We start from the raw sequence: 13,642 nt of genomic DNA, 5'->3' as shown, positions 1-13,642 counted from the left end.
CTTGCCCTTCTAAACCTTTTTAAAAATATATTTCAAATGAACTTCTTATTAGCGTCAAAGTAGCTCTGTTACACATGAACGGAAGTAAGGAGCAAAGACCCTAGCCCCCAAAAACTAGACTAGAGCAAACCCAATGTGGAAAAATCCTCTCTAAAGCAAAGCCCAGCAGGGAGAGTAGCAAAGGGTTAAAATCCTTTTGATTGACGTTGTAGCCTCTGGTGCCCCGGGCTCAGGCGCGCGCCATTGGCCGCCAGGCCTTGTGCCTGGCGGCCAATGGGGGGGCGCGGTCCACGAGCGGTGCCGCGTGTCTCCTCCTCCCATTGGCTAAAAGTTACTGTGGGAAAGAAAGTTTGGGAAGTTTCACACGAGCCGTTCGCGTGCAGTCCCAGATATATATAGAGGCCGCCAGGGCCTGGGGATCACACAGGATCCGGAGCTGGTGCTGATAACAGCGGAATCCCCCGTCTACCTCTCTCCTTGGTCCTGGAATTGCGCTACCGATCACCAAGTAGCCATAAGATATTGTAATAAACCCTCAGCACTCGCTCAGTAGTTTTGCGAAAGTCTCAAGTAGAAGGGACATAAACAAAACAATTTTTTTTGTGTGTGTGAAGAACTCTAAAAATAAAATTCTCTAGGGATTTAAAAAAAAAAAAGAAAAGAAAATGCCAGCTGATATAATGGAGAAAAATTCCTCGTCCCCGGTGGCTGCTACCCCAGCCAGTGTCAACACGACACCGGATAAACCAAAGACAGCATCTGAGCACAGAAAGGTAAGGGCAGTACCTGCATCTCTTGCAGCCCCAAGAGATTAAGATGGGGTTGGGGGCTCCTTTCTCCCTTAAAATCGAGGGGTGAAATGGCAGGTCCCATGGGAACTCAGCGCTCTTTTTTTTTTTTCTTTACAGTCATCAAAGCCTATCATGGAGAAAAGACGAAGAGCAAGAATAAATGAAAGTCTGAGCCAGCTGAAAACACTGATTTTGGATGCTCTTAAGAAAGATGTAAGTGGGTAATTCTGCTTTTTTTTTTAATAAAAAAACAAAATACTATTTCTCAGGTACTAAGAGTGAAACCCCCTTGCCAGCGGGATCTTCTCCGCCTGCACTGCATTCTCTGAGGCGGGAGGGCTGAGCCCCTCTAGCCGGGGTTTAGGGATGTCGCCACCACAGCCGGGGGTGGGAGGGACCCCCAGCACTCCAAGGCCGCTGGCGGGGCTCTCACTTTCCTCCCTTGCCTCTTGGGTGCAGAGCTCACGGCATTCTAAGCTGGAGAAGGCAGACATTCTGGAAATGACAGTGAAGCACCTCCGGAACCTGCAGCGGGCGCAGATGACGGGTGAGGGCGGCTCGCCGCGTCCCCCTCTGCGGGCGTCCCTCTCTCCCCGCGGTGATTTCTTCCAGACTTCCGCCCGTGGTTGTGAGAGGCATTCAGCTACATTTTACTGCCTTGGCTCACTCTTGCGTTCCCACGGTCTGGGGCTTATTTATAGCCACAACTCCAAGTTGTTACTGTTCCGGAAAGGGAGGGAGAGAGGTTGTAGCAGCAAGGGCTGCGGGCGGCTTGGCAGTGGGGGAAGCGGGTGGGAGCGAAAGGACTTAGAACCGTGGCGGTTTTTAAGCTGCGTGGAGCCTGGGGTCATCTGGTTTAACACTCCCTCCTCCCCCACTACAGAACGGGAAATACGGCTCGGATGGTGGAGAAGGGGGGAAGGGTATTATCCAAGGTCACATCGCGAGAGGGTGGGGAGGAGGCAAATCTGAGGCTTGAGATCGGTTTAAATGGAGCGACAGGGAACGGAGAGGGAGCGTCTCGGGTTCGGTCGCCAAGCTAGTGTGGAGAGGCGGATGGTTTTTCTAAACCCAGCCCGGTAGCCAAGAGGCAGTTCCGCGGGCGGGTGGTCAGGGAGGCGCGCGGCGGGGACCTCCCACGGCGGAGGCGGCGGCTTCGGGGCCAGGGCTGTTCGGTGACCCGTCTGTCTCCTTCTGGCCCGCAGCCGCGCTAAGCACAGACCCGAGCGTGCTGGGGAAGTACCGCGCCGGCTTCAGCGAGTGCATGAACGAGGTGACCCGCTTCCTGTCCACGTGTGAGGGCGTTAACACCGAGGTGCGCACCCGGCTCCTCGGCCACCTGGCCAACTGCATGACCCAGATCAACGCCATGACCTACCCTGGGCAGCCGCACCCCGCCTTACAGGCGCCGCCGCCACCCCCTCCGGGACCCGGAGGTCCGCAGCACGCGCCGTTCGCGCCGCCTCCGCCGCTCGTGCCCATCCCCGGGGGTGCGGCGCCCCCTCCCGGCGGCGCGCCCTGCAAGCTGGGCAGCCCGGCTGGAGAGGCGGCTAAGGTGTTCGGCGGCTTCCAGGTGGTGCCGGCTCCCGACGGCCAGTTTGCCTTCCTCATCCCCAACGGGGCCTTCGCTCACAGCGGCCCGGTCATCCCAGTCTACACCAGCAACAGCGGGACCTCCGTGGGCCCCAACGCGGTGTCGCCTTCCAGCGGCCCCTCGCTCACGGCGGACTCCATGTGGAGGCCGTGGCGGAACTGAGGGGCTGAGGCCACCCCTCCCCCTAAATTCCCCAACCCACCTCCCTTCCCTCGGGACACTAAACAGGAACTTGGAGGCTGGGAAAGAAGGGAGGACTTTTGTGATTAAGTGGTTACTTTTTTTTTTTAATTTCTAAAGTTACTTTTTTGTAGAGAGCTGTATTAAGTGACTGACCATGCACTATATTTGTATATATTTTATATGTTCATATTGGATTGCGCCTTTGTATTATAAAAGTTCAGATGACATTTCGTTTTTTACACGAGATTTCTTTTTTATGTGATGCCAAAGATGTTTGAAAATGCTCTTAAAATATCTTCCTTTTGGGAAGTTTATTTGAGAAAATATAATAAAAGAAAAAAAAGAGTGAATGCTCTTATGTCTTAGAACTGATTATTTCAGAATATGTAAAAAAGGCCTCAGCAGAATTTGAATTACGTGTAATCTGAGAATTCAGGAATTGGCTCTTTTGTTATTAAAAGAACATTTTAAAAAATCTGTCCAACCTTCTACCAACCCTCCTTGAACTAAATTCCATTTAATTTGTGAGAACCCATCTGATATGGCTTCCCTGATCAATTTGTGGTCAATCGCTTAAAGGATTTCAAAAACTTTTCTAGTTGCAATTGGGTAGTTCATTCAGTCCTGGCACTCATACTGGCTCCTTCTGAGGAGGGTGGAACAGGGCTGAATTCATGAAGTTCATCAATCCAGTACTATTGCCCACTGCACATTTACGGGTGGCTCCTGCACCACTACTGCCCTGGGGTAGCTCACCAACACCCAAGTAAAAACAGTCTTCATAGCTGCAGCCTCCAGCCTTCAAGTGTCGGAGTCTTCCTTTAATTAGTCAGTCTTTAGGTGCAGCTAGACATTTTCTGTACCAGCATCTAAAAGTTTGAAATGCCTCTCTGCACCCTCTTCAAGCAAGCTGAGAAGGTCAACAGATTCCTTCTGCCAAGGAACAGCTAGTTAGACTCCCAAGTGGAGCCCGAGTCCAGATGATTAACACCAGACATATGTTTTTGATAAGTTTCTGCGCTTGGCTCTAATAGAGAAAGCATGTGGGGGCCTTGCTGGCAAGCACACAGGCCATCTTCCCCTTTTAATACAAACAGCAAGCGACCCCTTTGCTTGGTCATGCCCCATTTCCAGGCAAGATGTGGGCTCCAGATAGAAGCAAAAGGGTTGTCTCCGGTTTCAGCTCACATAACCCTCCTTAACAAGTCCTAACTCAAAGCGGACAGCTTTAAACTGTGCCAGGATCTGCAGGGAATTTCTTCCAAATCCCATCACAAAGGCTTGTCAGATTTTGTCAGATTTGGCCAGGTGTTTGACTGCATCCAGGTGTTGGGGAAATGAAAACCACGAGCCCTGCGAGACCAGACACATCAGCGGCGCTGTGGGTCTGGCGGACGCGCCTTCCTCCCCCACCGACGGCCAGTCGTCCTCCCTGCCCGGCCCCTCCCGCCAGCCTCCTCTCACCCCCCTTCTTTTGGAAGGGCTTCTGGGAGGAGAAGGATGAGGCGGGAGAGATCAATCTTTGAAGCCTTCCTAACAAAGATAAAGCCAACGATTTTCTGTCTTGTTTCAAAAGCTTTACCTCTCCCCCACCTAGCTGGCCTTTTCCACAGGCCAGTGTGGAGAGCCGCTCTATCACAGGAATGATCTAGCAGACAGCAGTCAGTTTTCTCAAATACCTTCCACCCAGTTTCAGACCTAGAGTGAGAGGTTTAAAAGATACTTGAAAAATTTTGGCTCCTACTTGCATCATTTTGTGTCTGGGAAAGGAGTCCAACACACCTTCACCCCAGAGAAATACACACACATACACACACAGTCTTCTTTATCATATCATTTTTCTGCCGTTTCTCTCTTGTTTAAACACAAACATAATAACAATTGCTCTTTTAAGACACCCATTCCAAGCTCAAATGCTTCACTTGGTAAATCTGTCCTCTGGCTCCGCTGGAAATGTCCCAGCAGAAATAATGGAGACAACAGGGTCTCATTTTTATAGAAGTACATTTATGTTCTTAAAAATTGACACACACACACAGTGAGATCACTAAATCAACTCAAAACTAAATCTCTTTGTCTTTTCCTGCGCTGAAGGGGGACAACTGAAAAAAGTGGATTTTAATTAATATCATCAAAAGCACACAGATATGGGGGGAGTGATTAAGGAAAAGAAGTAAACATTTGTTAGTTTGAAAATAATTAGTAGTTTGAAAATGGTCTTTTTTTTTCCTGAATTTGGGTTTAAACTAGTAGATGAGGCATTTCTGTACAATACAGAAAGAAAGGGGAGACCCTAGGCCCCAATGGGGATTTTCAGGCTCTTGTGTCAGCTCTGCCACCAAACTCACTGTGTCACTTTGGATGAGTCATTTCCCTTCTCTGGAACATTTCCAAGTCCGTAAAATGAGAGGGTTTCTGTCTAAGGCCTTGTGCCCTCCTGCACCCAGGCTCTTTCTGGAGTAATTAGTTGGGGGAGAGGAGAAGCTTCAATCTGGCCCCCACCCGATCCTTCGGGCCTGAACTAATTACACAGCCTCGGGTCGCACCCAGCAGCCCCTCTCCCCCGCCCCCGGGCGGTGACGATGTCTCCTGGAGATCAGGCGCGGCTCCCAGCTCCACGTCCGGATGCTGGCCGCCGGCCTCGCTGCCGCGTGCATTAGCCTCTCAATGGAGACCCTCGGGGCTCCGGCCCCCCGCCGTCCCCGGCAGCATCCGGAGCGGAAAAGGCGCTGAACTAGAAGGGGGCTCTCCTGGGTCTAGACGGGCGCTTTCTCTAAGCGGTGAATTGCCGCGGCTGGGAGGCGCGCCCCATTGCACCCCACGTGTTGCTGGAGTGGGGACCCAGGGGTTAAGCTGGACCCCCTCATCGTCACCGCCGTCCCGGGAAACCTGTCATTAAAGTCAATTAACTTTTCCCACACCCCTTGGCCGGTAACAACCCGCTGCTAGCTTCCTCCCCGGCTCCTAAGTGCAACCAGATGGGCGGCCGAGCTGCCCCCGCCGCGCGCCCGCCGGGGCCGCCAGGGGTTCCAGGGAGGCCGCCAGGGCCCGCGGCCCGGGCGGGGAGCAGGCCGGGGCGGCCACGCCGGGCCAGCCCCGGCGGCCCTGCAGCCAAGGTGGTTTGCTTAGCAGGCCCGGCTGCTTTCTGGCAGGAAATGAATAGCTCCCAGATGAGCTCAGGCAACCTGAGAGGTCGTGAGAACGGCGCGAACCCCCGCCTGTGCAGCCGGCAGCCTGCCAGGCCGCGGGGGGAGCGGGCGGCGGCGGCGGCGGCGGGAGGCCGGGAGGCCCGGCAGGCGGGCGGGCGGCGGCGGGGGGAGAGGGAGGAGGGAGCCGCTGACACACGAGCCCGCGCCCGCTCCCGCTGACAGGCAGGCAGCCGCCCGCGCCCGGCCGCCTCCCCCGCTTCCCCGCCCGGGGCCCCAGCGCCTCCCAAGCAGCAGGCCCTTAGCCGCAGAAACGCGGCCGCCCGGCCCGCCGGGCCCGGGGGTGGGGCCGCCTGCCAGTGTTTTTCCAGTTCCCCCGGTAGCTCCGGGCCGCATTTAGAAGCCGGGAAACTGGGCCGAGGCCAGTGTCAGGGCAGCACAGGCCGTCGCGGCCGCCGGAGCCCTGCCAAGCGGCAGGCCAGGCCTTGGGCGGGGGCGGGGGGGGGGGGGAGGGGGGGGGGGGGGGGGGGGGGGGGCGGAGGATGGAGGCGGCGCGGGGAGCGGTCGGGCAAGGGCGGCTCAGCGCACACCGTCGTCCCAAAAAAGACAGAGCCAACAGACGGCAACTCGCGACTCCGTAAAAAAGGAATCTCATCTTCGAAAACCCATTACCTACTAAGTGTCCAGTAAAACCCCCTGCAAGCGCTAAAAAGATAACACTAAGTCCCACCCAGCCCCTGCCCTCCCAGAGCTCTCAGTTTAGCTGGGGAGACAGACAAACATCCAAGTGACTCACCCCCGACCTGATGTGGGACGTGCCAGAAAAGAAGTTTCAACAAAGGGCACCTAAGAACAGAGAGATTGATTTCTGATTTGAGAGGAAACCAGGTAAGGTCTTCAGAGAGTTGGCACCTGAAGCGGAGAGGTGACAGATGCGTTCCACAGGAAGAGATGGGAATGGAACTGTGAGGGAAAACGCAGAGAGAGGTAAATATGTAAGTCCAGTTTGGGGGAATTTCAGGAAGTTTGCCATGGTAGTACTGAAATTTTCAAATATGTGAATTGGCTCAGAGGTCAAAAACATAGAGCCAAGGTTGTCTGCTTCAGTCCTTGGACTGCAGAAGAGCCCAGAGGTTAAAAGCACATGATCTGGCTTCAGGTTGTTTAGGTTGTAAGTCCAGGCAAATTACTTATCTTCTCTGTGCTTCCTTTGTACCGTACGTGTCATTTGTACCTCACAGGGTGGTATGGTATAGGGTTGTGAAGATGAAATGCATAAATGCAGGCAAAGCATTTAGCTTGGCATGTAAGCCCCCAGTGCATGTCAGCTATTAATGATTCCTAAGCCACAGTGAGGCATGTTCACCAAAAGGGATAGCCAGCCCTGGCCTTTGCCCGGTGATTTCAGGAGCTGCTTGTAATTGCACCGGGCCCCATGTGAGAGCACCACTGCCTCTTCCCTAGGTTCTGAATTTCATGTATGCATTCAATAATTATTGAACCAGGTACCATGGAAATAAAGGGAGAAGAAAGGCATGATCTCTGTAGCTATAAAGCTCACAGTCTAGTAGGCCCAACAGACTAGTTTAAAAACAAAAATTAATTACTCTATGTTAAGTGCCATAAAAGAGGAGTAGTGTACACTGGTGGTACAAAAAGATGGTGACACGTTGTAACAGGTAACCTTTGCGGCCTCCAAATCGTGATTAATTTTTGTATAAACTTTTGTGACTATAGAAAGTGCTGGTATAGTAAATAACTAGTCAAATTCTACCCAAGAAAAATTAGTGTCAAGTGGTTAATTTTAAGATTAATCGTTTTACAATACTAATATCTTTCGAATGAACAGAGTCACCTTGATATGGTCAAGGAATGGACTGGGAGTCAGGGAATCCTGGTTCCAAACTGGCCACTGCCTGTGAGATGCTAAGCAAATCCTCTTAAGTCTCTGGTCTTCAGTTTCCTCACTGACAAGGTGAGAAGCTTAGACCAGAAGTCTCTGAAGTCCTTCTCAAGTCCCCAGTCTGTGATTATCTACTCAGCGTGCTTCCGTGTGCCTCTGCATCTTGACACTTGTGATGTGGCTACAAGAACCTGTGTCTACAGGAACCTATATCTGGCACATTGAAAAGCTTTCAACCAAGGTCCTGGGATGATTTTACATCCAAGTATTTTCATCTGCAATTAGGGATTTTGAAACAGACCTGGAGCACATGGACCCCGTACTTGCATTGTTGCAAGGAAATAGGCCGCATGTTTTCTCGGAGACCTGCTGTGTTAGTGAGAATCGTGTTCACTGTGTGACCCATCAAAGGAAGACTACATCTGACAGGATAGATGTATCTAATATCTGCCTCTAAGACCCTATCCTTCGCTCTGTGATATCTTGTTATATTACTTGGAAAACAGAATAGCAAGAGTTAAAAATGCCATCACTTTCCCTCTTCACCCTAAGCACTTTCCCCCACCCCCCCTTCACTTGCACACTTCTTTTCTGAAAAGAGAATGTGGTCTGTTGATTACCAGACTCTCTCCATTTAGGAAACATATTTCCCCAGCTGGTTAGAGTTTTTCCACTAGTACACTTACTGAAGTAACTAAACTTACTGAATTAGTCTGGTTAAACAAGAAGAAATTAGTGAAGTCAGTCTGAATTAGTGAAAAATCTGAATTTTAAATATCCAATAGGAGGAAGAACAGTAAACTTGGCAAATACTTGTAGTGAGTCTGAATTCATAGTTTACAGAAGCGCTTGCTTTCATAAAACTAATGCACTAAAGTCATTTAAAGACTGTATTCTCTTAAGCAGGTTAAACATAGCTCTTCGGTATTATTTATACTATAAATCTTTATAGTAAGAATAAGAACAGCCATGATTTGCAGCTCAAGTAAATAATTGAAGTCTAAATTAATAATAAGGCTTGGGCTTCCCTGGTGGCGCAGTGGTTGAGAGTCCGCCTGCCGATGAAGGGGACATGGGTTCGTGCCCCGGTCCGGGAAGATCCCACATGCCGCGGAGCGGCTGGGCCCGTGAGCCATGGCCGCTGAGCCTGCGCGTCCAGAGCCTGTGCTCCGCAACGGGAGAGGCCACAACAGTGAGAGGCCCGTGTACCGCAAAAAAAATTAAAAAAAATAAGGCTTTACTGCAGCTATTCTTTCTATGTCTGGATATGTTTCCAATTGTAATTTGCCTTTAGTGAAGCAGGGATCAATGAATCTTCTCTTTTTTTTTAGAATTGCAAGTATCAATGATAGCGATGTTATTTAAGGAACATTCTTTGTAGTTTACTATTTTGTTATTCACAAATGTGATCTGTTTTCATGTTAGACTAATTCTGCTAGTTTAGTCATCAATATGAGACATGAAATTTATAAATCCAGTTGAGAAAACCTCCAGCCTAGAGAAAAATTACTTCAGTTGACCACCACCCTAACCTTGATGTTTTCTGTGACGTAGTTTCTCTTCTATCAGCTTTTACCCTAAGCCATAAATTTGTCCCTAAGGCATCAAAATGTAAAACAGGAATATTATTCCTTAAGGGGGCCAGGAGAGGGTAAATGCCACGTCAAATCAGTTTCAGAAGCAAGTACCATATATGACATTTAGGAGTAAAAGTAAGTAAAAGTACTCGAGGCATTTCTTCATTTTAGTGAATACCCAATAGATATCTGGGGTCAGGGATGAGATACAAACCATAAAGGAAGGCTTCCTGTACCCCAGATTTGTGAAGAACAAATACTCTTGAACATAAGTTATTCTCTCCTGTGTCTGTTCCGTAATTAGGACCCGTAAGATTATTTTTATACGAATAGAATCTTGAAGGATCAAGCAGATATTTCCCTTAAAACTCTATATAACAAAGTAATTGTGGAATTGCCCATTAATACCTTACAGAGGAGAGAAAGCCTCTAAAAAACTCTGAAACCAAAGACTCGTTTGGATTATTTTTGTTTTCTTATTTTGGAGTTTGGGGAAGGGCACAATGGGAAAGGAGCATAATGTATGATCATCTAGAGAACTTGGAAACCACTGTGATCTCCTTGAGATTTCATTTTAAGTTCAAACCAGGGAGTATCCATCCAAAGAAGAGACATTTTGAAACAGTTTAATGCTGGGAGCAGTTCATAAAGGATAACTTAAAATGTCATTCTTGCCTCAAATATTCGCACAGCTCCTATACAAAGACCTGAGGCTATAGTCATATTTACATGCATATGCTAGTTTAAAAATAGAAGTTGGATTTCAAACAATTGATCATCTTGAGACATAACAACTGGTTTCTAACCTATGGGGGGTTGAATTCAACTTATTATTATTTTTAAAATAAATTTATTTATTTTTGGCTGTGTTGGGTCTTCATTGCTGCATGCAGGCTTTAGTTGCTGCGAGCGGTGCGCGGGCTTCTCTTTGTGGTGGCTTCTCTTGTTGTGGAGCACGGCTCTAGGTGCACGGGCTTCAGTAGTTGTGGCACGTGGGCTCAGTAGTTGTGGCACACTGGCTCTAGAGCGCAGGCTCGGTAGCTGTGGCTCACCGTCTTAGTTGCTCCGGGGCATGTGGGATCTTCCCTGACCAGGGCTCGAACCCGTGTCCCCTGCATTGGCAGGGGGGTTCTTAACCACTTCGCCACCAGGGAAGCGCCTCAACTTAACTTTTTAAAAGCCAAGTTTTCATGTTCAGCGTACAGCCTCCAGCCACGGGTTCAGATCTTGCTCTGTGCTGCCCCTCATCTGAGGGAGTCCCTCCTCAGCCTTTCCACTGTTCTCTCTGGAAACTTGTTCTCTTAAATAAATGCCCCTCTACCTGCAGCCTCGGTATGAACACCCCCGCCCCCCTGCACTGCCTGGTTCTGCTTTTCTTTTGAGCCTACTGGCTGGGTGACACAGCATTTTGCCCACTCCACGTGTGAGTAGGGTAGGAAGCAGGGTAGGGGAATGAGGGGTGCGGGTCCCAGGGCTGCAGAGTGAGGACCTATTCCCAGTGCAATCCCCCCCCCCAACACCCTTGCCCAGACAGGGCTTTTCCTTCCACCGGGAAAAGTCTGGTGTCATCCAGCTCTCCCACTGCTGGTCTCCTTCTGACTGGTCCTGCCTCCTCCCCTTAAGCTTATCTCCACCTGGCTCCATCCTTCCCTTCTTTCTCAGGGACTGCACTCTGGATGCCTTTCCCCTTCATCAGGGACGTGGCCCACAAAACACCAGCTCTTATTCCTGAATTTGCAACCTCCTTTATATTTTTTACTTTTTCCTCAGCATATAAAAACATTTATTTTTCTACCATCTTTCAGAGCCAGCTTCTGCCACCCTGCACTCCTCTCTCCACGTGTGACTGCCCTCCTCCGTTCTCACCAAGGACCCTAGACTCTAGTTCTAGCTCGTAGCCTCCCCTGCCTCACTTCTCTCTCACTGTTATCCCTGCAGCCAGACTTCTGAATGCCCCTCCCTCTCTGAACAAATCAGATGGTCCCTCTTTTGTTCTTTCCTCTGTCGACATTTGTGAGGTTCTGACCATGTGCAGACTCCATCCTGGACATTCTCTCCTTCCTTAGCCCCCCTGACGCCTCTTTTTCCTGACTTCCTCCAACCTCTCTGGTGACTTCTCAACATCTATCATGGGATTTTTTCCCCACGACCTACGCATTAAGGTTGCTGTCCCTGAAAAGTCTATCTGTGTCCTTTTCCTTTTGTCACTCGTCACCCACCACAGTGACTGGCGTCTGCATGAAGACCACCACCAAATCTGGTATCTTCAATCCCAAATTCTGTCCTGAGCTCCAGACCGTGGACCTAGCCACCCCCGGGCCATCTCCACATGAAAGTCAATAGGTCCCCAACTCTGCGAGGTGTCCTACCCCTGTCTTCCCAGGCTTAATGCGTCTTCCTCAACCCCATCACCGATCTCCTCCCTGCATCCCACAAGACACCAGGAACCATCAGGCTTCCCTGTTGTTTGAATCTCAGCCCCCTTTGTCATTGCCTTTGTGCAGGAGCTTCGAGGTTTTTGCTTTCACCTCCTTCAGTCTTGCCTCCCTCCAACCCATCAAGCACACTCCAGTCACATAGCCAAACAACCACGTCACGAGAGAAAACTCCCAAAGGCTTCCTATTGCCTCCACCTCCGGAGAAAGTCGCGTGATTTGCTCCTGACCTACCCTCCTGCCTTATACCCTACAAGAAGTCAGCATCCCATCCATGATTCCCCTGCACGCAAAGCTGCACCAGTGCCATGAGCCCTCCATCCCTTTACACACACCGTCCCTGCGCCGGAAGCATCACTCTTCTACCTCTCCATCCGGAGACCTCCTACATATGCATCCTTCAAGACTTTGCTCAATTCACCTGCTTCCAGAAACCCATCCTGACCCCTCCCTGTCCCTCTTGCCCGCTCCTGGAGCATTCAACACAGCACTGATAATACTGGATTATAGTGTCTCTTTATCTCTCTTCCCAACCCAGACTGTGCAAGTTTTGGAGGCAAAAACAACATATTTTTTCTCTACTCACAGCATGTGGCACAGTGCCTGCCATACAGAAATCCTTCAGGAAGCTACACATTACTAGTATAAGAAGAAGGAGGATATTAATAAAAATAACAACTCACATTTGAATAATACTTTAAGTCTCACAAAATGCTTTCTCAAACACTCTCTCATTTGATACCAAAAGCAATCCATGTAGGTAAGTAGGACTGAAAATGTTATTCTCGTAGCAAATGTGGATAATTTGTCTCAAAGAGAGGAAATGGTTTGGCCGAGGTGGCAGCTAGAGAGTGACAGAAACCTGTTCTCCTCCTGCTTTGCTGCCTTGGATGTGTAACTGAATCTCTTAGGGCACGAGAAGCGCAGGTCCCTTCCATCTTCCTGTCTATCGAGCGGCAGAAGAACTAATGCAATCGAAGCCAAGGTCTTTTTTACACGGAAAGCTTAATGATTCTCAATGGAAAAGAATCAAAAAAAAGAATATAGATATATACATAAATATATATGTATAACCGAATCACTTTGCTGTACACTTGAAACTAACACAATAATGTAAATCAACTATACTGCAGTAAAAAAATAAACAAACTGGGCTTCCCTGGTGCCGCAGTGGTTGAGAGTCCGCCTGCCGATGCAGGGGACACGGGTTCGTGCCCCGGTCCGGGAGGATCCCACATGCCGTGGAGCAACTGGGCCCGTGAGCCACAACTACTGAGCCTGCGCGTCTGGAGCCTGTGCTCCGCAGCAAGAGATGCCGCGACAGTGAGAGGCCCGCGCACCGCGATGAAGAGTGGCCCCCGCTTGCCACAACTAGAGAAAGTCTTCGCACAGAAACGAAGACCCAACACAGTCAAAAATAAATAAATATAAAAATAAACTGGGTGGAACAAAAAAAAAAAAAAAAAGCTTAATGATTCTCAATGAATTGCCAGGAACTTTTCAGAACCAAAAATTATAGAGAGAGAATGGGAAAATAAATCCTAAACTTTAAGAAGTAAGAAAAGTATCCAATTTTTTTTTTTTTTTTTTTGGCGGTACGCGGGCCTCTCACTGTTGTGGCCTCTCCCATTGCGGAGCACAGGCTCCAGACGGGCAGGCTCAGCGGCCATGGCTCACAGGCCTAGCCGCTCCGCGGCATGCGGGATCCTCCCAGACCGGGGCACGAACCCGTGATCCCTGCATCGGCAGGCGGACTCTCAACCACTGCGCCACCAGGGAAGCCCGAGAAGTATCCAATTTTGAAGATCATATTTGTGTGGCTGGTTTGAGAGTCATTCTTTAATAGGTGAATGAATCACACCATGACCCAGAGAAACCAGTGGGTAAAAGCACCTAAGGGTGTAACAAGGGGTTCCGAAGCACCAGCCGTGGGGGTGGCCACACCAGAACAGCTGCTAATACAGGGCAGCTATTTGCAACAAGATCAATACAGTCTCTGTAAGCAAAATGTCC

General features: G+C 49.8%; 1 protein-coding gene across 1 annotated transcript; it reads left to right on the top strand.

Moving 5' to 3' along the window:
* The first annotated feature begins 399 nt into the window (after positions 1 to 399).
* Positions 400 to 2,921, top strand: HES1 (hes family bHLH transcription factor 1). Its single transcript, XM_029213588.1, has 4 exons — positions 400 to 773; positions 909 to 1,004; positions 1,251 to 1,338; positions 1,997 to 2,921. The coding sequence occupies exons 1-4, from the start codon at positions 666 to 668 to the stop codon at positions 2,545 to 2,547; spliced, it is 843 nt and encodes a 280-aa protein (XP_029069421.1). The 5' UTR covers positions 400 to 665; the 3' UTR covers positions 2,548 to 2,921.
* Positions 2,922 to 13,642: the final 10,721 nt, after the last annotated feature.

Source organism: Monodon monoceros, unplaced genomic scaffold (genome assembly GCF_005190385.1).
Source record: "Monodon monoceros isolate NGI ecotype Baffin Bay Population unplaced genomic scaffold, NGI_Narwhal_1 Super_Scaffold_11, whole genome shotgun sequence".
In the NCBI taxonomy this organism is placed as follows: Eukaryota; Metazoa; Chordata; class Mammalia; order Artiodactyla; family Monodontidae; genus Monodon; species Monodon monoceros.
Note: the sequence above shows the minus strand (reverse complement) of the source record. Positions and strands in the feature narration are given on the sequence as shown.